The following is a 23,489-nucleotide window of genomic DNA, read 5'->3' on the forward strand; positions in this document are numbered from 1 at the left end:
GAGGGGACCTTTTGCTTGGGAGGCCTCAATATCCAACCGAATTGATTGTGGGTTACAAGAGACCCAATCAGCTAAATATGATAACAGAGAACTCAGTTGGTACCTCGGGAAATCCGGAAAATCCAGACCTCCCCTCACTTGTGGGAGCTACAACTTATCTAATTTAATAAGGGGCCATCTATGACTCCAAATAAAGGAGCTGAGCCAACCATAGAGCTTACACAGCGTCTGTCTTGGCAACATCAAGGGGAGCATTCTTATAGGGTATAATAAGTGAGGTAGAATACTCATCTTGACCAAAACTATTCTTCATAGCCAGGATATTGGGAGATCTTCCCAGCGTTGGAGGTCCTGCCTTATTTTCTCTAATAAGCGTGTAAAATTAGCTTTACATAGCTGACCAAATACCAGGGTAATAAAAATGCCTCAATAAAGAAAGCCTCCCAGAGACCACCAGAAGGGGAAGCGGGATCCCTCCGGAAAATTGGATATGCTGGTAAGACCTCTTGGCAGCATGGCCTCTGATTTCATAAAATTAAATTTGTAACCTGAGAACATACCAAATAAGTTAACCACTTGAATTAAGCAGGGCACTGATGTCAATGAATTGTTTAAAAAAAGAAGGATGTCGTCCGCATGGAGAGTGATTTTATCCTTACCTGATCCTACCTCCGGGGCCATTATATTAGGGTCAGTTTGGATAGCTTCCGCCAGTGACTCAATCACTAGTGTAAATAGTAGTGGTGAGAGAGGGCATTCTTGACGACAAACTCTGCCAATAATAAAACTATCCGATCTTACGCCGTTGGTAATCACTGCTGCTTTGGGGTCACTATATAATACTGCAACCCATTTAGTAAAGACCTCTTCAATACCAAACCGTTCCAAAGTATAAAAGAGATATGGCCATTCTACCCGATCGAATGCCTTGTCTGCATCTGGGGAGATGACTAATTCCGGTATCGCTCCCTGCTGGCAGACTTATACTATGTTTAACACTCTTCTAATGTTATTAGTTGATCTGCGACCCTTAATAAACCCCATTCGATCCTCTTTTATAACGAATGGTAAAACCCTCTCCAATCTTAATGACAACATTTTTGAGAGAATTTTAAAGTCCACATTCAATAAGGATATAGATCAGTACGAAGTACAGTCATCTGGGGCTTTTCTTAAGAATGAGAGAGATATTTGCTTCTCTCAGAGAAGGCGGGAGGCTACCCTGACTGTGTGAATAATTACATATATCTATAGTGGTCTAGCCAATTCGTCTATAAATTCTTAATAGAACTCAGCCCGGAATCCATCTTCTCCGGGCGCTTTACTGCTGTGGAGCTGCCTCACTGCCTCCTGGACTTCCTGGGTTGTTGGGGGGGCGTTCAAAAGTGACACCCGCTCCGAGGTTAGGCCTGAGAGGGCCAGATTTTTTTAAAAAAGTCTCCATCTTCTTCATTCTATCCTCACAGCCCTCCAACTTGGACAATTCGAAATAGAACTTTCTAAAGGTTGCATTAATCTTTTTAGGATCACAAGTCAAGGTACCAGCACCCTCTCTAATAGACATAATGGATTAGGGAGCTTTTTTCTTTCTGGCAAGGTATGCTAGATACCTGCCCGGCTTATTGCCGTATTTAAATAATCTCTGCTTCGCAAATAGTATTTCCGTCTTTGCTGTTTGAGTAAATGCGGTATGCTGTAATCCGCTATAGTTTAGTAATGGAGGGCCTATTGGCATACGCTGTCTCAGCTGTCTTCAGGCGAGCCTTAAGCAGACCTGTTGTTCTCCCTTTTGTCTTTTTCGGGTCGCTGAATATGAGATAACCAAGCCACGCGCATATGCCTTAACAGTCTCCCACATCACCAATAAGTTACTGGCCGTGCCTGAATTGATATCCCAGCAAGTTTTAAATTCCAGCGAGAAATATTCTATGAACTTACTATCCTTCGTTAGGAAAGATTCCATACACCAGTGTCGGGAGCCCATCTCGTCATCACTAGTCTTAACCTCCATATACACTGCTACATGTTCAGAAATTGTTATATTAACTATTTTACAAACAATATTGAATTCAGAAAGGCTGAGGGGACAAAAACATATTGATTCTGGTATGGCACTTGTGTGGATTAGAATTAGAAGTAAAATCTTTACCCTCAGGGTGAAGACACCTCCACACATCTACCAGCCCCAACTCCCTATTCAGATCAGCTAACTGCCTAGATTACAGAGATATGCCCACAGAGCTCCTAGGCATCCTGTCCACCTCGGGATTGATAATACAATTAAAATCTCCCCCTATAATTGTGTGACGCACCCCAAGAGCCATCAACTTGGAGAACACATCTGTTACAAATGTAAAAGAATATGCCGGGAGACAATAAACATTAAAAATCCCATATTCCTCTCCATACATTAGCGCTTTAAGTAATATATACCATCTGGACTCATCTTTTATCTGGCTTAGCATTTGGAAGGGAAGATTCTTCTGGGTAAGAATGGCCACTCCCCTACTTTTTGAGCTAAAATCCTCCCTGCTGCAGCTTCGAATGCTCCTTATCAAGTAGACATGTCTCTTGTAGAAGGACTACATCAACCCTTTCTTTTTTTAAGACTTGATCATATCTTTTTCCTTTTAATTGGTGAGTGGCTCCCCTTGACCTTCCAGGTGCATCATTTAAACAAATGACTAGCCATGATCGTTCAAGAAAGTCCGAGACCTCCCCAGGAGGAAGAACCCCGCTCAAAAGGCATTGAGTAAAGGCCATAAACAATTCACATATAAAAACAACCTTTAAAGCAACTAAATCAAAACAGCTAAGAACTATTCCTAAAAAAAACATAAGACATAATTAAAAGGAGACTTTCCCCCTTGTCTACAGGAGGCTCTCCTACCTTCCAGTAATCCCACCATAGCACCTCTCAGCTGGAGCCATGCCCCAGGCCCAGCTCAGACTCCAGCTTCAACAGCTGTGGGAGCCATTGCTCCAAAACATCAACAAGCTGGCTTTCCTCCTCCCATTACGGAAGGCCCAGCAACCGAATATTTTTCCAACGGCCTCAATTTTCAAGGTCATTGATATGTTCTTCCAAGGCCCAGACTCGGCACTCCAGAGCCCGGACCTGTCCCACAGAAGATTCAGCAGCGGTCTCGGAGGCCGTGGCCTGTTGCTCTGCCCCTCCAACATGCTGTCTCTCGATCATGCTTCTGCAGCATGACAGAGATCGACTCCCACCTGCAGCTTAACCATCTCCGAGTTCAGTCTTGCCTTTGCTGGTAAGTCCCCCGAGTTGGCCGCGGCCGTCTCTGTTGCTGCGGGGGGAGGTGGGGGGGGGTCCCTCCCTGTTGCGAACTCCATGATCCTTTACCATTGGTAATTTCAAAATGTATCAAACTGCTAAAGTTTGATGCAGAATGACCGAAGCTGCAGGGACAAAACTATTTTTAACAGTTTAGAAAGTGAGGGGAGGGTAGGTACCCCACTTTGCCTGGGTCCTGGGCAGAGCTCAGCAGAATCAGAACTAATGGGTCGCCACCATCTGAATCCACACCCCCGTCCAATTTTTTTAATACATCTCCCCAATTGGCAGTGCCTATACCAATCCATTGATCTATTTTCGCTGAAAGATACTTTTCTATATTCCCAGACTCTATATACTGTATTATATTATAATTGAGTCCAATTCCTCCTATCGTTATAAATAAACATTTGTTTTTATAAATACAATGAAACTCTTCTGTTTTCTTAATATTTACATCCAATCCTGTACTCTCGCAAACCTTCTGCACTATTTTCAGGTTAACCACCATTCCTTCATACGTATGACTTACTAGCGCAGTGTTATCCACAAAGGCCAATGACACTCAATGATAGTTGTCACTTGGGATCTAAAACGACCCTCTTACTACCCTCTTCCCTGCTTTATGCCTTTTAAAATACCAATTTTATTAGTTTTACATTTAAAACCTTCTACTGTAGTGCTATTATCAAGATGTAAGTGTGTTATTAGTTTCACAAATTCTGTCGGTAGTGATAATCTATTAAAAACTTTTAATATGTGTTTATGTCCTACCGAATCAAAGACTTTGGCTAAATCAATAAATACAATTGCCAATTCTTGTTTTCTCTTTATCGATCCACTTATGGTGTTACTTAAAATTTTGATATTCTGATCACAACCAGAGACTCCTGTAGGAAATCCTTTCTGCTGTTTATTTAGTTTGATTAATTCACTTAATTTTTTGACCATGATCTTGGTAAAGATCCTGAGTAAGATAGGCCCTATCATTATTGGTCTCCAATTATCGATTTATCTCAATTCCCCTTTATCATTAGTTTAGAAATAAGTACTGTGCAACTGACTTTCGTTTACTTGGGAACATTACCAGTTTTCAACCATATTGAAAATATTCTAGGAAGTATTTTATTGTCCATATATTGTATATAGCTATTATGTCTTTAACCTCCATGCCGTCCAGCCCAGCAGCAGTTTTTGAGTCTATCGCCCTAAGGGCCTGATCAACTTCCTCTACTGTCACTGGCTGGACTAAGGAGTTATTTAAATGGGTATCCCTTTATATTTTGCGCAATTTTTAATATTTGATTTCTTATTCGGTGTTGATAATTTGTTTCAGAAGAACTCCTCAAGTTTCTCCTTTTTTAGTGGACAAATACTATTTATGGGGGCTCCCATCAACACTCTCGCTAAATACTGTCTTCTGTGTTTGAAAAATGTTTGTACTTCCTTGAATTTAATTTTCTTTATTGCATATTTCTACCTCGCATTATTACTTTGAGAGCTGTCCCCTTTCCAGGTTTGATTCCTTCTCTCTCTAATTATCGTATTCCTCTTTTTTCCATTGTCCTTTTTCTTTAATAGTTTTGTTGCAATTTTATCCATTATTCTATTGTTTTCTCTTGCTAAATTACGTTTATTTTTAATTATGTTATGCTCAATTAAATCTAATAAATCGTTTATAGTTTTTTTTTGCTTTTATTGCTTCCTACATTTTTATTCTCTCAAGATGGATCTAGCTTTTCTAATTTATTTTGCATCTCTCCCACATTCTCTGCCCTTACTGTTTCTTCTCTTTCTCCTTCTTCATCTCTATTATCCTTCCCAAACTCGATTTCTTCCTCCTCTTCCTTACCTTCTCTATTCCTATTACTATTATTTTGCTTCACTAAGATTCTTCTTTTATCTGAAATTTATTTGGGTGTTTTAGTTTTTTGTTATCCTGCTATCATTTTATTTATATACCTACTTTCGGAATATTGTTTTTACAACTCTTGCAACATTGCTATTTCAGTTCCAAACCAGACTCCCTGTTTACATTTATTCTTATTTTGGTTATTTTGACTATCTTTATTCTTACTGACACTTTGAGTTATTTTAGCATTCCTAAGAGCAGCATGCTTGTGTCTTTCATGTTACCCTAGTCCTATGGCAGTAAGTAAATATGAGAGGGCACTTTTCACATTGGAAGATCTCATCTATTAAGATTTCTTTCTTCCCTTTACACTTAGAATAATGGCATGCCCCCGCATGGTAGCTTCTTTCCCAACCGCATTTGCTACATCTAACCCGTACTGATTTTATCCCCCTTACATCTATTTATATGTTTCCTGAATTGTCCAGTTGTGTTATATAGGACAGGATGCACATTTAAAATTATCAATTGGATATTTTATGATCAAATTTAGTTTATCCTTATTGGATGCGGTTGGAATTACAACCATTGGTTCAGTTGGAATATTCAATTCCTCGCTTCTATGCTCTTTAGTTGAATTAAACTTAAAAAACTCTTTAAAATTTGAATTATAAAATGTATTGGTTGTTAAAAGACCCAGTCTAGGAGGGGCTGACTCATTTGACTGAATTGTTTCTCCACTCTGATTCTGAATATTTGAAATGTTTTCCCCATGATTACTATCCTAAAGTAGAAGACCTGCAGGGTCACCAGCTATCTCATATTTCTTCTGTGGCCGTACTGGCTGACCTGGAATGAGTAATACTCCAGCAATGGCTTGACTAAGATTAAAAATGCCAGTTAAAAGCAAAACTCGGATAAAATCCATTGCACGGTGCTCAGTAGTTAGCACTGCTACCTCACAGCGCCAGGGACCTGGGTTCAATTCCAGCCGTGGGTGACTGTCTGTATGGACTTTGCACATTCTCCCCGTGTCTGCGCAGGTTTCCTCCAGGTGCTCCGGTTTCTTCCCACAATCCAAAAGATGGGCAGGTTAGTTGAATTGGCCATACTAAATTGCCCATTGGTTGGGGTAAATATAGGGTAGGGTACAGGAATGGGCCTGGGTGGGTTTAGATTAGATTAGTTACAGTGTGGAAACAGGCTCTTTGGCCCAACAAGTCCACACCGACCCACAAACCACCCAGACCCATTCCCCTACATTTACCCCTTCACCTAACAGTACAGGCAATTCAGCATGGCCAATTCACCTAACCTGCACATTTTTGGACTGTGGGAAGAAACCGGAGCACCCGGAGGAAACCCACGCAGCCACGGGGAGAATGTGCAAACTCCACACAGTCAGTCGCCTGAGGTGGGCATTGAACCCGGGTCTCTGGAGCTGTGAGGCAGCAGTGCTAACCACTGTGCCACCGTGCTGACCCTCTTCGGAGGGTTGGTGTGGACTTGCTGGGCTGAAGGGCCTGTCTCCACACTGTAGGGAATCTAATCTAAAAATAAAAACAGCAATAAGACAGTTAATGTTTGCCAAATTCTGTCAAATAATATTGAAATTGTCCTTCTCCCTATTTGGACACAACTTTTGCACTATCTTTATCTCTTTTCATAATAACTTTGAAACTTATTTGGTTATTGTAACTATCCTAAATTCCTTGACATTTCAACCACTTGACCAGTTTCATTCTCTCAGATTAAGTCTAGCACCACCCCATTTCTAGGAAAACTATCTACTATCTGCAGGAGGCACAAAAAGCTTGCACATTTTAATCATGTCCCAGAGCTATTGCCAGGGCCTCTGGATTACTGGCCCATGGCAATGTGGCAATGTCCCTGTCTCCCCTGCTGACTCTATAGCTCCCCACTCTGTCCCCACCCCTGTGATCTAGCTCTCTGCTGTGATCTGGAACTCCCCCACACCCTGACTCCAGAGTTCCCAGCTCTCCTCCCAAACACCTGGGACTCCACTCCCCAACTCTTCTTTTGTGACCCCTTGTGCCCAATTTCCTCTCCCCTTGACTCCAGTGCTCCCTTTGCCATCCACCATGGCTTACCTTCCCAACCCTGGTGACCCAAGATTTGCCCCCAGGCCTTTTGCCCAGTTCCTGGTTTGCTTTCTCCAGTCCACTTTTTCTTCCATTTATCACATCCACTTCATACACCGCTGCCAGCCGGCTGACACACAGAAATTCTCAGTGAGGAGCTCCTAAACACACTCTGCCATTTGATTTAAGAAAGGAACCAGCAAGCAGCTCATGCCATGCTGTAGTTCTTTCCTCAAGTTCCCTTTCCTTCAGGAGATATCAGTAGGAACACTGTATTTCCAGCCTTATTGTTTTGGTTAGCTTGCTATTTTTAATGAGAAAGTAAGCTTGCCAGGATTGAAGATAATAAACTCAATGGGAACAGTGTTTCAATGTGGCTAACAAGAGAAGTTAAATTAGCTTGAGATTTCAAGAAGAGGCTTATAATGTTGCCAGACGTATAGTAACACTGGAGACTCAAAGAATTTTAGAATTCTGCGAATGGTAACCGATAAATTAAAGAGAAAATAGAATGCAAAAGTAAATTAGTAACAGACAAAAAGGAATCCTGGGAACTTCTAAAACTATGTAAAAAGGAAGAAATTAGCAACAGGAAAATGGGTCCTTTAGAGATAGAGGAAATATTGTCATAGGAATGATCAGCCATGATCATATTGAATGGTGGTGCAGGCTCGAAGGGCTGAATGGCCTACTCCTGCACCTATTGTCTATTGTCTATTGAATATGGAGAAAATAGAGACATTAAACAAATACTTTTTATCAGCTTTTATGATTGTAAACACAAAAATGTAAAAAAACTTCAGAAAACCAAAATTCAGTGAGATCATTAAAGAAACAAGAATAGGTAGTGTATTGGTCAGCGAAGAAGATTACCTCAGAGTACAACGGGACCTTGATCAGATGGGCCAATGAGCCGAGGAGTGGCAGATGGAGTTTAATTTAGGTAAATGTGAGGTGCTACATTTTGATAAGGCAAATCTGGGCAGGACTTATACACTTAATGGGAAGGTCATGGGGACTGTTGCTGAATAAAGAGACCTTGGAGTGCAGGTTCATAGTTCATTGAAAGTAGAGTCGCAGATAGATAGGATAGTGAAGATGGTGTTTAGTATAGTTGCCTTTACTGCTCAGTGCATTGTGCAAAGGTGTTGGGAGGTGATGTTGCAGCTGTACAGGATATTAGGCCACGTTTGGAATACTGCTTGTAATTCTTGGCTCTCTGCTATAAGAAGGATGTTGTGAAACTTGAAAGGTTTCAGAAAAGATTTTCAAGGGTGTTGCCAGGGTTGGAGGGTTTCAGCTATAAGGAGAGGCTGAATAGACTAGGGTTATTTTTCTTGGAGCATCACATGCTGAGGAGTGCCATTATAGAGATTTACAAAATCATAAGTAGCATGGATAGGATGAATAGAAAAGGGGAATCCAAAACTAGAGGGCATAGATTTAACGTGAGAGGGGAAAGAAAGACTTAAAAGAGACCTAAGGGACAATTTTTTCATGCAGAGGGTGGTGCAAGTGTGATATGAGCTGCTAGATGCGGTGGTAAAGGCTGGTACAATTACAACATTTGAAAGACATCTGGATGGGTATATGTGTAGGAAGGGTTTAGAGGGATATGGGCCAAATGTTGGCAAATGGAACTATATTATATTAAGATATCTGGTCGGCATGGACAAGTTGGACCAAAGGGTCTGTTTCCATATTGTACATCTCTATGACTCTATGACAGTGTGAATTACGATTTGAAAATAGATAGTATAGATGAACTTAGAGGGTCAAAAATTCCCTCGATCTGTTTGATTACACATGAGAATTTTAAAAGAGACAGCTACAGAACAATGGGTGGGTTGGTTTTGATCTTCTAGAATTGCCCAGATTTTAGTATTTTTGTAATTCGATCAGGGTTAGTGTTAACCCTTACCTGCAGCCTAACCCTCATGAGACAACCACTGAGTGTTGTGTACAGTTTTGATCTCTTTACCTGAAGAAGAATATATTACAATAAAGAGTTTGCAATAATGGTTCAGAAAACTTATTCTTTGAATCAAGGGATTGTCTTATCTGGAATATCAAATATTCTACACCTAAATTCACAGCACAGGTATTTGCGTGATTACCTTATTGGAACCTAAAGTCTTGAGATGATAGATGCTTGCATTCTATTTTTTCTGGCTTGAAATCTAGGAATCATAGCCTTAGAATAAAGGGTTTTAGGAGAAATTTAGGAGATGAGAAATTTCTTTACTCGTGCTGTGAATTTTTGATCTTCACTTTCATAGGTTGGAATTCCTTGCCACAGAGAGTTGTAGAGGAAGAGACCTTATGTATATTCAAGGCTGAGGTTAATAGATTCTTAATCAATAGGGGAAGCAAGTCTTCATAGAATCCCTACCATGTGGAAGCAAGCCATTTGGCCCATCGTGTCCACACTGACCCTCTGAAGAGCATGCTACCTAAATCCATCCCCTACTCTATCCCTGTAATCCTGCATTTTCCATCCCTACCCCACCTAACCTACACATCCCTTGACACAATGGGCAATTTAGCATGGAAAATTCACCTAACCTGCACATGCTTGGTCTGTGGGAAGAAATTGGAGCACCTGGAGGAAACCCACGCAGACAGAGGATGAATATGCAAACTCCACATAGATAGTTGCCCGTGGGTGGAATCAAACCCAGGTTTCTGGCACTATGAGTCTGTAGTGTTAACCACTGAGTCACGATGCCACATATTGTAGGGAAATGGCAAGAAAGTGGACATAAAGAATGTTGGATCTGCCATGGTCCTATTGAATGATGGAGCAGGGTCAAGAAGCCAAATAGCCTACTCCTGTGCATATTTTGTATGGTTGTGGTTGCTTATTTGGAGTTTATTTAAGGCATAGATTGCTAGACTTTAGTTAATAAGAGCATTTGGGAGAAATGGCAATAAGTTGGAAAGGTAGAAGTCAAGTACAAAATCAGCTATTACTTTATTGAACGGCAGAACAAGTTTCAAGAGCTGAATGGCCATTCTTGCCCCTCTTTTTCCAGTTCTTCTGTTCTTATATTCTTAACCACTCCCTTGAAATGGGGATTGCTGTTGTTCCTTTTGTCCGAGGAGGCACTTGATTACATGTGGTATAGTCAGGATAGGTCTACAGTTCTGAAGAAGAGTCACTGGATCCAAAACATTAACTTGTTTTCTTTCCATAGATGCTACCAGACCTGCTGAGCTTTTCCATCAATTTCAGTTTTTGTTTTTGTTTTTGTTTTCCAGCATCTACAATTCTTTTGTTTTTTTTGTGTAGGTATACATTTCTTGAATTTCAGTAGCTCCATTTCATAACCAGTAATTGCCATGTAAACATTTTGATTCTATCCCGCCATGACATCATTGCTTTTATGGAATTTTTGCATTAAAATCCATTTTGGAAGGCTAACTCCTGAAATTTCACAGATATTGCCTTTTTAGCCAAAGGTGGCACTTTGCATCCCTATGGAAATGCACCTGCCTAGCTTTGCATTTAGCATAAGCTCTTCTATATAAATTATTGCACTAATTAGTTCACTGATTACTTTCTGTACTTGGAAGTCAACGTATTTGTTTCAACTTCCTTTTGTTTTACCATTTGTTTCATTTTCTTAGATTTCTAAGGAAAATCAGTTTGCATGGGCCAGCAAAATAGTGACTTGCTGAAATTTTAATGGTATTGTCCCTTTAAGAGAGACACTTGACTTTGGACATGCATGGGTTTGGGTTGGGTATGTATGAATCTATAATTAAATGGTATCTATACTGGATGTTTTTGTCACATGGATGGTTGTATAATTCAGATGAGGCATGTGCTTATAGTCCACTGACTGACTTAAAATTCCTTTTTCCTCCAAATTTACTGTGGTACATACTGGTTCATTGGTTAGTTTCTGTGATCAATGGATAGGAGTATAAAGTCATGTCATGCAATTACAATTCACTTCCAGTTCCAGGTAGTTATTATTTCTGCTGGAGTTTGCTTTGCTTGATTCAATTAAATTTAATATTTGTTATCCTGAACCAAAGACAAATAATTTATGAAATCGGAGAAAATTTTGACAATTTATTATTGATAATGTTTTATGATGATGATAAGAGTATTTAATAATAGTTAATACTGATTGAATATTTTATTTGTGTGTGATTGCATTTTTCTCCCTAGGAATTGAGTGATCTTCATGCAGATGCATTGCATGTACTAGCAAACTGTCTGGAAGAGGCACAGAATGTTACAATTATCCGTGAATCAGGAGCTCTGGAAAAGTTTTTGTTATTTGTAGCTACCTCCTCGTTTCCTGAAGCACAGAGGCATGCAACTAATGCAATAGCAAGATCAGCTCGTAACAGTATGTTAGAACTTGATTTTACCAAAAGACATTTAAAGTGGATTATTACCAATATGAAATTTTTATAAGTTGTAATTTACTGCTAAAACTTAATTACATTATATTTGTATAGTCAGTTTTTAGAAATCATATAACCTGTTCTTGAACATTTACCTCAAACCGATAGTTCACAGCTTTCATTATGAGGATACAGCTGGATTTAACATAGGAGCATGCTCCATCATTCAATGAGATCATGGCTGATCTATTGCCTAGCTCCATGTACAGTATCTGCCTTTGGCCCATACCCTTATTACCTTTGCTAAACAAAAAAAAAATTCAGATTTAAAATTAATAACTGAGCCTGCATCCACTGCCATTTGTGGAGGTGAGTTGTGAACATCTACCAGCCTTGGTGTTTCAAAGTACTTCCTTACATCCCTTCCAAATGATCTGGCCCTAATTCACAGACTATGCTGCCCGGTTCTGGAATCTATGTCCAGATGAAGTAGTTTAGCTTTATCTACCCTGTCTTTTCCTGTTAATGTATTGAAAACTTTAACCAGATCACTTCCTAAGCTTCTAAATGCTGGAAAAGAAATGATTTAATTTCTGTAATCTCTCCTCATAACCTACCCCTGAAGTCCAGGTATTTAAGATATAGCCTGCATTTCTGCAAGAGTCGTGATCAGAATTTCTTCACAGAAATATGGAGCTCATTTTTGACATAATAATATAAGAGCAGAGTGACAATCTAAACACGGTTGCTACTCCTTGGAAAAGTCAGCCCATGATTTTTTTTAAAAATTCTTTCAAAGAATGTGAGTGTCACTGTCAGCATTTGTTGGCTATCCCTTGTTTCCCTTGAATGAACTGAGTGACTGACCTGTGATTTCAGGGAGTCCTCTGAGTCACATGTACACCCGATATAAATGATATTAATGAGCCCAAATGGATTTTTATGCAAATTGAGGCTAGTCTCTGGGCCATTAATGAGACAAGGTTTTAATTCTAGATTTAACTAAATTCATCTACGCAGTTGTTGTGATGGAATTTGAACACATAAACCCCAGAGCAGTGGTCGTGTGTGAATACTTTATTGTATTCATTCAAGAATGTGAGCGTCACTGGCTGGATCAGAATTTGTGGCTAATTGTTAAATGTCCTTGGTAAGGTGTGAAGAGGTGCCTTTTTGAGCTGCTGCATTTCATTTGATGTAGTTGTACCAACAGTGCCATTTGGGAGGGAGTTCCAGGATTTTCACCCAGCGACACTGAAGGAACATCAGTGTATTTCCAAATCAAGATGCTGAGATGTTTGGAGGGGAGATTGCAGGTGGTGATCCTTGTGTCAGCTGCACTTGCCCTACTGGATGGTAATGTTCAAGGAGGTGGAAGGTGCTATTTAAGCATCTTTGGTGAATTTATGTACTACACCTTGTAGATAGCATACACTGTGGCTACTTGAGTCTCAGTGATGATGGGGGTGAATGGAGGGTGTTATGTGGTATGTTGTAATTTCGTTTGGTTTCCTTGACCTTGCTTGACTTGATGTAATTATGCTTCATTAGGTCTCTGATGGGGTTAGGGTTAGGGTTAGGGTTAGGTCAACATCAAGAACTTCCAGGGCAACTACCTTCCTGCTATAAACAACCATGCTGCCACATCTACTGGATGCTGTTGCGTTGGTTGGACAGGACATATCCAGGGATAGTGGTAGTGACATCATTGACATTTTCTGTAAGGTCTGATTCCATGAGTTTGACTCACGCAAAGGATTGTGGGTCGGTGTGTTGAGATGAATAGAAAATTGGTTAGCAGACAGGAAACAAATAATAGGAATAAATGTGCCTTTTTCTGAATGTCAGGCAGTGACAAGTGAAGTACTTCAGGAATTGGCACCAGGACCTCAGCTATTCACAACATATGTTAATGGTTTAGATGAAAGAACTAAATGTAATATTTCAAAATTTGTAAATGATACAAAGCTGGGTAGAAGGGAAAGCTGTGGGGAGGACATAGAGATGTTGCAATGTGATTTGGACAGGCTGACTGAGTGGGCAAATGTAAGACAGGTGCAGTATAATGTGGGTAAGTGTGAGATTGTCCAATTTGATAGCAAAAGTAGGGAGGCAGATTATTACCTGAATGCAAATTGGGAGAGGGGGATGACAATGAGACCTGAATGTCCTTGTGTGCCAGTTGCTGAAAGTAAGTGCATAGGTGCTGTCAATAATAAAGAAGGCAAAATGTGTGTTGGCCTTCATAGTGACAGGATTTAAGTAAAGGAACAAGGATGTCTTGCTGCAATTATATAGGGCATTGGTGAGGCCGTACCTGGAATTTGTGCGCAGTTTTAGTCTCTGTATCCAAGGAAAGATTTTCCTGTTATAGAGGGGTTGCTATGATGGGAGGAGGCAGGGTTGACTTATGGGGAGAGGGTGAGTCAGTAAGAATTATAATCACTGAAGTTTAGAAAAATGAGCACCGGATCTCATGGAATTCTATAAAATTCTAATAAGACTACAGAGGTTAGTTGCAGGAAATATGTTATCGATGGATTCTGGAACCAGGGGTAATAGTTTAATGATAAGAGGTAAACCTTTTAGGACTGAGGAGAAATTTCTTCACCCAGAGCCTATGGAATTCACTACCACAGAAAGTGGTTGAGGTCAAAACATTTTGTTTTCAAGAAGGAGGTAAATGTTGAATTTGTGGCGAAAGGGATCAAGGAATATGGGGAGAGAACGGGATTAGGGTATGGAGCTCAACAATTAGCCATGATCATATTGAATGGCCCAGACCTGCTCCTAACTTCCATGTTTCTATGTCAGCCTGTTATTTGGCTTCTCTATGAGACGGCTCCCCAATTTTGACACGATCCGCCAGATGGTGTTGAGGAGGACTTTTCAAGCACAACATGGCTTTTGACATTTCTGGTGCCTTGATCAATTCAAATGGTCTGTACCGTTTCATTCTTTTTCTGCGATATTTTAGTTGCTGACACAACTGAATGTCTTTCTAGACCATTACAGAGGACAGTTAATAGTCAACCTTACTACTGTGGATCTGGACTCGCAAATAGACCTGCTTTCCTTCCCTAAAGATTACCATTGATGTCACTTATTCATCCAGGCACTGTGATATACTTTTTAAACTCATTTTTTGTATAACTATTTCAATGATGAATAAAGATAAGGAGCAAATGTTTGTTTCAAATCTCAAAGTTAAAACTGAGGTACTCCTGCTACTCAAACTAGCACTATCATGTTCAATTCTTGTTTTAATTAATGTATCCTATCAATTATCCTTTGCCACAATAGTTGAATATTAAGTGGACATTACGTGAATTTAAATTCAAACAGTATTCTGGGATATTAATTATAAGATCCACTAGTTCACTCTTTACAGGCGAAGCATGATCCCCTAAACATTGGTGTCATTAGTATTTATGAATTTGCCAAAACTTGTGCAAAATAACATCATACATTTAAATGCTTGATGAAAAAGTAGCAAGGGATGAGAGTGGAGGAACAATGGCGGATATTTCTGTGTATAATGCAGAAGTTGCAGGATCAGTTCACTCCAAAAAGAAAGAAAGATCCCAGGAGGAGGCAGGGGTGGCCGTGGCTGACTAGGGAAGTTAAGAAACATATAAAGTTAAAAGAGAAAAAGTATAACATAGCAAAGAAAAGTGGGAAAACAGAGGACTGGAAAGCTTTTAAAGGACAACAGAGGATTACTAAGAAGGAAATACGCAGAGAAAAAAATGAGGTACAAAGGTAAACTGGCCGATAATATAAAGGAGGATAGTAAAAGTTTTTTTAGGTAGGTGAAAGGCAAAAAAAAAGTTAAGACTAAAATTGGGCTCTTAAAGACAGAAAAAGAATTGAATTGGTACTTCAGATCTGTGTTCACTGTGGAAGACACAAGCAATCTCCCTGAGGTAACAGTGGCCGAAGGACCTGAACTGAAGGGAATTTATATTTGCAGGAATTGGTGTTGGAGAGGCTATTATGTCTGAAGGTTGCTAAGTCTCCAGGGCCTGATGGTTTACATCCCAGGGTACTGAAGGAGGTGGCTCAAGAAATCGTGGATGCGTTGGTGATTATTTTCCAGAATTTGATAGATTCAGGATCGGTTCCTGTAGATTGGAGGGTGGCTAATGTTACACCACTTTTTAAGAAAGGTAGGAGAGAGAAAGCAGGAAATTATACACCAGTTAGTCTGACCTCAGTGATGGGAAAGGTATTGGAGTCTATTAAAAAGGATGAAATTACATTAAATGCAGCTATCATTTTTAAACAATGCTAGGTAGTAGAGTCACGTATGGTGTTCGCCCACAAAGTAACAGTTCTTCTAGATGCGTTTATTCTGGGAGAGAGAATAATCAACTACCAAATGCAGAATTGAAAGTGAAATGTCACATGAAAGGACACCAGAAAATCAGAAAATGGAGTTACCCTATTGACGGCCTCAAGTCAGCTCCCTTATTCAGTTTACTCATGGCAACCTACCTTCAACTCGTTTTATGAATCTCAGCTCCATACTCTTTCATATGCTTACCAAAAACATTCTCTTAACGATTTGGATGAAGGCTGAGGGAATTGTTGTTTAGTTTGCAGATGACATAAAGATAGGTGGGGGGGTAGGTAACGTTGAGGTGGCAGGGAGACAGCAGGAGGACTTGGACAAGCTTGGAGTATGGGAAAAGAAGTGGCAGGTAGAGTACAATGTGCTGAAAATGTGTTGCTGGAAAAGTGCAGCAGGTCAGGCAGCATCCAAGGAGCAGGAGAATCAATGTTTCGGGCATGAGCCCTTCTTCAGGAACGAAACGTCGATTCTCCTGCTCCTTGGATGCTGCCCGACCTGCTGCACTTTTCCAGCAACACATTTTTAGCTCTGATCTCCAGCATCTGCAGTCCTCACTTTCTCCTAGAATACAATGTGATAAAGCTTATGCACTTGGGTAGGAAGAGTAGACGTATAGATTATTTTCTAAACTATTTTTCAGAAATCTGAAGCACAAAGAAACTTAGGAGTCCTATTTCAGGAATTTGTTTGGGTTAACAAATAGGTTCACTTGGCAGTTAGGAGGGCAAATGCAATGTTAGCATTTGTTTCAAGAGGGCTAGAATATAATGGCAGAGATGTATTGCTGAGATTGTGTAAGGCTCTGGTCAGACCGCATTTGGAATATTGTGAGCAGTTTTAGGCCCCATATGTGCTGGTGTTGAAAAGGAGGTTTATAAGAATGATCCCTGCGGTGAAGAGATTGTCATATGAGGAACTGTTGAGGTCTCTGCATCTGTACTCAGTGAAGTTTAGAAGAATGAGATGGAATCTCATTGAAACTTACAGAATACTCAGAGGCCTGAATAGAATGGATGTGGAGAAGATGTTGCCACCAGTCAGAGAGAATAGGACCTGAGGGCACATTTTCAGAGTGAATGTATGAACCTTTAACTGAAATGAAGAATTTCATCAGCCAGACGGTTGTTAATCTGTGGAACTCAGTGCCATAGAAAGCTGTGGAGGCCAAGTCATTGAATAAAGACAGAGATAGATAGGTTCTTGATTTGTAAGGGAATCAAAGGTGATAGGAAGATGGGGGAGAATAGAGTTGAGAAACATGTCAGTCATTATCAAATGGTGAAGCATATTTGATGGGTCAAATTACCTAATTCTGCTCTTATATCTTAGGGTCTCATGATCTATTTCTATCTGAAAATTTCAAATTACCCCAGTACCAAATTCTTTTGAGTAAAAGAAACCCCAGATTTCTATCTTTTTACATGAAAAGATATTTCTTCATTTTGCTTCTGAATGGCTTACTCTACATTTAAATTTATGTCTGTTTCTTCTTGATTCTTCCACCAGAAATTGTTTCTCTGTATGTACCCTGTCAGTTCCATTTAACATTTTAACTCAATTGGATCATTTCTCAGTCTTCTACATTCAAGAGAATATGAACAACTTGTCCTTCCCATTAACCATTTAAGTCTGGTATTGTTTTGCGTTACCTGTCTCTTCCCCATTGTAATATTATATAGAAATACTGTGCTTATTGGCAGGTAACAAAAGAGTCTTGGTAATTGTATGCTGCTGATATTTATTCAATTAAAGGAGAATATTATTGCAGAAGAAAGTATTTTCAAAATTGTATGCAAATTTTTTAACAATTTTTTAAAGTTGTTTTCAAACCTGGTTATTGAATCATCAATCCTTCATGCTGACACCTCTCAAACAATGTCAACTTAATTCAACCACAGGTTCAGAGTTTAACTATGACCTTCTCATGTTCTTCCCCATATCGGTTCCTCATGGGAGACTGATTAGCAGGGTTAAATCTCACGGAATACAGGGAGAACTAGCCATTTGGATACAGAACTGGCTCAAAGGTAGAAGACAGAGGGTGGTAGTGAAGGGTTGTTTTTCAGACTGGAGGCCTGTGACCAGTGGAGTGCCACAAGGAACGGTGCTGGGTTGTCTACTTTTTGTCATTTACATAAATGATTTGGATGTGAGCATAAGAGATACATTTAGTAAGTTTGCAGATGGCACCAAAATTGGAGGTATAGTGGACAGCGAAGAGAGTTACCTCAGATTACAACAGGATCTTGACCAGATGGGCCAATGGGCTGAGAAGTGGCAGATATAGTGTAATTCAGATAAATGCCAAGTGCTGCATTTTGGGAAAGCAAATCTTAGCAGGACTTATACATTTAATGGTAAGGTTCTAGAGAGTGTTGCTGAACAAAGAGACCTTGGAGTGCAGGTTCATAGCTACTTGAAAGTGGAGTCACAGGTAGATACGATGGTGAAGAAGGTGTTTGGTATGCTTTCTTTTATTGGTCAGAGTATTGAGTACAGGAGTTGGGAGGTCATGTTGCAGCTGCACAGGACATTGGTTAGGCCACTGTTGTAATATTGCGTGCAATTCTGGTCTCCTTCCTATCAGAAAGATGTTGTGAAACTTGAAAGGGTTCAGAAAATATTTACAAGGATGTTGCCAGGGTTAGAGGATCTGAGCTACAGGAAGAGGCTGAACAGGCTGGGTCTGTTTTCCCTGGAGCGTCGGAGGCTGAGAGGTGACCTTATAGAGGTTTACAAAATTATGAGGGGCATGAATAGGATAAATAGGCAAAGTTTTTTTCCCTGGGGCCAAGGAGTCCAGAACTAGAAGGCATAGGTTTAGGGTGAGAAGGGAAAGATATAAAAGAGACCTAAGGGGCAACTTTTTCACGCAAAGAGTGGTACGTGTATGGAATGAGCTGCCAGAGGATGTGGTGGAGGCTGGTACAATTGCAACATTTAAAAGGCATTTGGATGGGTATATGAATAGGAAGGGTTTGGAGGGATATGGGCCGGCTGCTGGCAGGTGGGACTAGATTGGGTTGGGATATCTGGTCAGCATGGACTGGTTGGACCAAAGGGTCTGTTTCCATGCTGTACATCTCTATGATTCCATGACTCTAGGTAACTACAGATAAATAATATGACAAGAATTTTTAATTGGTGGAGAAATTGAAGACTGAGAATAGGAATAAAGGAAAGTCTCAAAAATTTGGACAACAGATTAAGCAAGCCATTTCCCACTGCTGCTCTGCGAAGGTGATTGATGTTGGTGGTACTTTCCATCAAGAGGGTGCTGCTGCAATTCCAAACAGATGTTCTCAATTAAGCAAAGTTGTGTATGATGTTTAGTGCTGATGTGATGGCAGATACACAGTTTGTAAGCATTAACAAGTATCTGATTGAATCTAACATGATCCACTCACTGTTTGTAATAGGCAGAGTACTGTACACAAATCTTAAAGTGAACCATCCATTATTAGATGTGCATCTGCAATTAGGAAGCCCTTGCTGAAAAATCCTAACCATGCTAAATTTTACCCTCACTACTAATTTAATAAATTATGTCTGCTAGAAACAATATACATTTGAATGCAGGGACATGGACTTTAAAAACAAAAGGAGTAGGTTCAAACTTTGCACTTTTAAAATAATTATTTAGAAGAATGGGGAACTCATAGTTCTCCACTGCTTTCCGTATGGCAAAGTTTCAAGAAATTTTGTTGGTGTTGCCATAGTCTTACCAGACCGTAGGAGCTGATCTCTCATTAGAGAGAAGCAACTGGTAGTGATTTAACCTGAGGGCCACTAGACCTCAAGAAAGGGAAGAGATTGAGAAGTAGAGTCCTTCATGGTAACCTCAAGCCATGCTATTGGCTTCACACTGCTTTGTAAACCAACCATTTAGCCAACTAAGCTAAACTGATTCCCCCAGCTAACTATGGTCCACTTGCCAACCAAATCTTTTCTACAGTCTAAGTTATTGTGAGTGTTTAAAACTTGATATCCTTGCATTCATCGTGATGCATGCAGGATGAAAAATTTTGGCTATATGTCTTTTGTTTTGGTAATAATAATGGGAAATTTCTATTGATAGTAAGATATCTCAAGTGGAGTTTTGGGATGGATCAACACTATCAGATCAAGTTAATGCCTTAAATAATATAATAGATAATTGTGTTATCAAGTTAATTTAGAGGACTCAATAAGTTATGTGGATGTGCTGAAGATTTTATAAAGCTCCACAAACTAAATGGGCCAGATGTTCAACTGTGGTATTGACAAGGAGGCCATTGTTTCACTGGTGAAAAAGACTAGGAGAAAGTGAGGACTGCAGATGCTGGAGATCAGAGCTGAAAAATGTGTTGCTGGAAAAGTGCAGCAGGTCAGGCAGCATCAAAGGAGGAGGAGAATCTACATTTTGGGCATAAGCCCTTCTTCAGGAATCACTTGTTTCACTTGTGGGTAACACAGCTGTGTGCATGTGCAGCAACTCTATGGTTCTATGCATAGAAATCAGAAGTACCAAAAGCAGTTTTGAGGAGAGATGTAATCACTGGGAATCCTTTGAAAAGGCAAGTGACTGCAATAACTGGGAGCGGTGCCATTATGTGTTATTTTTAGAGGGAGTGAATGTTTAATGTGGTTCATAAGACACCAGTGAAATGGGCTGCTTTGCTCTCAATTGTATGGAGCATCTTAAATATTATTTGAAGCATCAGGCAGGTATAAATGATTCTATCACACTCCTGACATATGCTAAGTTGATAGGTCATTTAGAGTTGAGTTGCTTATCACATAATTCCCAGCTTTTGACCTGCTCTTGAAATCACATCATTTAAGCAACTGGTGCAATTAAATTTTTGATCAATGTTAACTCCCAGAACACTAATATATGTTTTCAGCAACGCTAATGTCATTGAATATTAAAGAGAAAAGGCTATTTTTTTCTCCTTGGAGATGATCATTGTCTGGCAGTTCTGTACATGGCACTTGCTACTTTTCATTGTTAACTCAAGGCTGAATGTTGTTCAGGTGATGCTGCACATGGGCACGGTCTGCTTTGGTATCCAAAGAGTAGCAAACATTGCTGAATACTGCAATTCTCAAAGGATTTCTTCACCTGTGATAGTTTTATTGGGGGGAGAGGTGGTGGACACTAATGAAGATGTCAAAGATGATTGAAGCTAACTCTGAGAAATTCCAACAGCAATGACTTGGGGCTCAGATGATTAACCTCCCATAACTGCAATCATTTTTGTTTTTGCTGGGTTGGGAGGAGAGTCCAACCAATGGAGAATTTTCCCATCAGTTTTCAAATTAAGATTTGCATTCAGGTTTCCAGCGAGATTAATAGGCAATGTTATCCAACTTTCCCTAATGTGGGCATATTGCAATTTAATTAGGGCTGTAAAGGGTCACAAGGTAGCCAGGAAGCAACTGAAGAATGGACTTAGGAGAGCTAGAAGAGGACATGAAGAAGCCTTAGTGGGTCGGATTAAGGAAAACCCTAAGGCAGTTTACACTTAAGTGAGGAACAAGAGGATGGCCAGAGTGAGGGTAAGGCTGATCAGGGACAGTGGAGGGAACTTGTGCCTGGAGTCGGACGAGGTAGGGGAGGTCCTTAATTAAAACTTTCCTTCGATATTCACTCGTGAGAGGGACCTTGTCATTTGTAAGGACAGCATGAACCAGGTGGATATGTTTGAAGGTTAATGTTAAGAAGGAGGATGTGCTGGAAATTTTGAAAACATGAGAATAGTTAAGTCTCTGGACCAGATGGAATAGGCCCGAGGTTACTATGGGAAATGAGGGAAGAGATTGCTGCAATTATCTTTGGCAATTATCTTTGCATCCTTACTGTCCACTGGAGTACTGCCAGATACTTGGAGGGTAGCAAATGTTATTCCCTTGTTCAAGAAAGGGAATAGCAATAATCCTGGAAATTATAGGCCAGCTAGTCTTACGCCGCTGGTGAGCAAATTATTGGAGAGAATCCTGAGAGACAGGATTTATGAGTACTTGGAAAACCATAGTTTGATTAGAGATAGTTAGCATGGCATTTTGAAGGGCAGGTCATGTCTCACAAGCCATGTTGAAATCTTTGAAGATGTAACAAAACACATTTGAAGGTAGAGCAGTGGATGTGGTGTATATGGATTTTAGCAAGGCATTTGATAAGGTTTCCCATAGTAGGCTCATTCAGAAAATAAGGAGGCATGGGATACAGGGAAATCTTTCTGTCTGGATACAGAATTGGCTGGCCCATAGAAGACAGAGCGTGATAGTAGATGGAAAGTATTCAGCTTGGAGCTCAGTGACCAGTGGTGTTCTACTCTTTTTGATTTTTATAAATGACTTGGATGGGGAAGTGGAAGGTGGAGCTATGGACAGTGTGGAGGGCTTTTGTAGGTTGCAACGGGACATTGACAGGATGCAGAACTGGGCTGAGAAGTGGCAGATAGAATTCAACCCAAAAAAGTGTGAAATTTGCAAGATCAAATTTGAATGCAGATTCAGGGTTAAAGGCAGGATTCTTGGTAGTGTGAAGGAATAGAGGGATCTTGGGGTCCATGCCACTCAAGTTGATAGGGTTGTTAAGAAGGTGTACAGTGTATTGTTTTTAATTAGCAGGAGAATTGGGTTTAAGAACTGCGAGGTTATGCTGCAGCTCTATAAAGCCAAGATCAGACCACACTTGGAATATTGTGTTCAGTTCTGGTCACCTTATTACAGGAAGGATGTGGAAGCTTTAGACAGGGTGCAGAGGAGATTTATCAGGATGCTGCCTGGTCTGGAGGGCACGTCTTATGAAGAAAAGTTGAGGGAGCTCTGGCTTTTCTCATAGGAGCAAAGGAGGATGAGAGGTGACTTGGTAGAGGTGTACAAGATGATGAGAGGCATAAATAGGGTGGATGGCCAGATAATTCCCATGGTGGAAATAGCTATCATGAGGGGGCATAATTTTAAGGTGATTGGAGGAAGGTTTAGGGGAGATGTCAGAGGTCAGTTCTTTACACTGAGAGTAGTAAGCGACTCTTGGATAGGTACATGGATAATAGTAAAATGAAGGGTATATAGGTTAGTCTGATCTTAGAGTACATAAAAGGTCGACACAACATTGAGGACCTGTATTGTGTTGTACTGTTCTATGTTCAAATTAGAGAATCATAGAACAAAATCTTTGCTTCAAGAGCATCTTTTACTTTTTTCAGCTTGCTCCTTTAGATCATGAGCGAGCATCTTGAGTTTGGGTAAATAAGGCTGAAAATACAAATGACTATATAAACTCCCTGAGGACCACTTTCAGCAAGAAAACATTTCAAAAGCAATCCTATGAAGTAGTAACTGCTTTGAAAGTTGGGGCCCATGGTTTTCTGGCCTCTTCAAATAACAGGTCTTTATAAATGTTGTATTTATTGGCAACAAGCCTGTAAGATCCTAACTGCAAGTGCAATGATAGTAATTTTGACCCACAATTCTCAGAATTATGGATATTTGGAAGTGATTGCCAATAATTTACTCAAGCAATCCATATAACAT

The 23,489-nt window shown here is 40.1% G+C and overlaps 1 protein-coding gene across 1 annotated transcript in view; it reads left to right on the plus strand.

Moving 5' to 3' along the window:
- The window catches only part of armc3 (armadillo repeat containing 3), a 184,186-nt gene that overhangs the window by 58,257 nt on the left and 102,440 nt on the right, over positions 1 to 23,489 (plus strand). Inside the window, exon 7 of the mRNA XM_060825711.1 lies at positions 11,430 to 11,613. Coding sequence (XP_060681694.1) covers positions 11,430 to 11,613 — 184 coding nt within the window. The remainder of the gene's footprint in view (positions 1 to 11,429; positions 11,614 to 23,489) is intronic.

This window comes from Hemiscyllium ocellatum, chromosome 5, assembly GCF_020745735.1.
Source record: "Hemiscyllium ocellatum isolate sHemOce1 chromosome 5, sHemOce1.pat.X.cur, whole genome shotgun sequence".
In the NCBI taxonomy this organism is placed as follows: Eukaryota; Metazoa; Chordata; class Chondrichthyes; order Orectolobiformes; family Hemiscylliidae; genus Hemiscyllium; species Hemiscyllium ocellatum.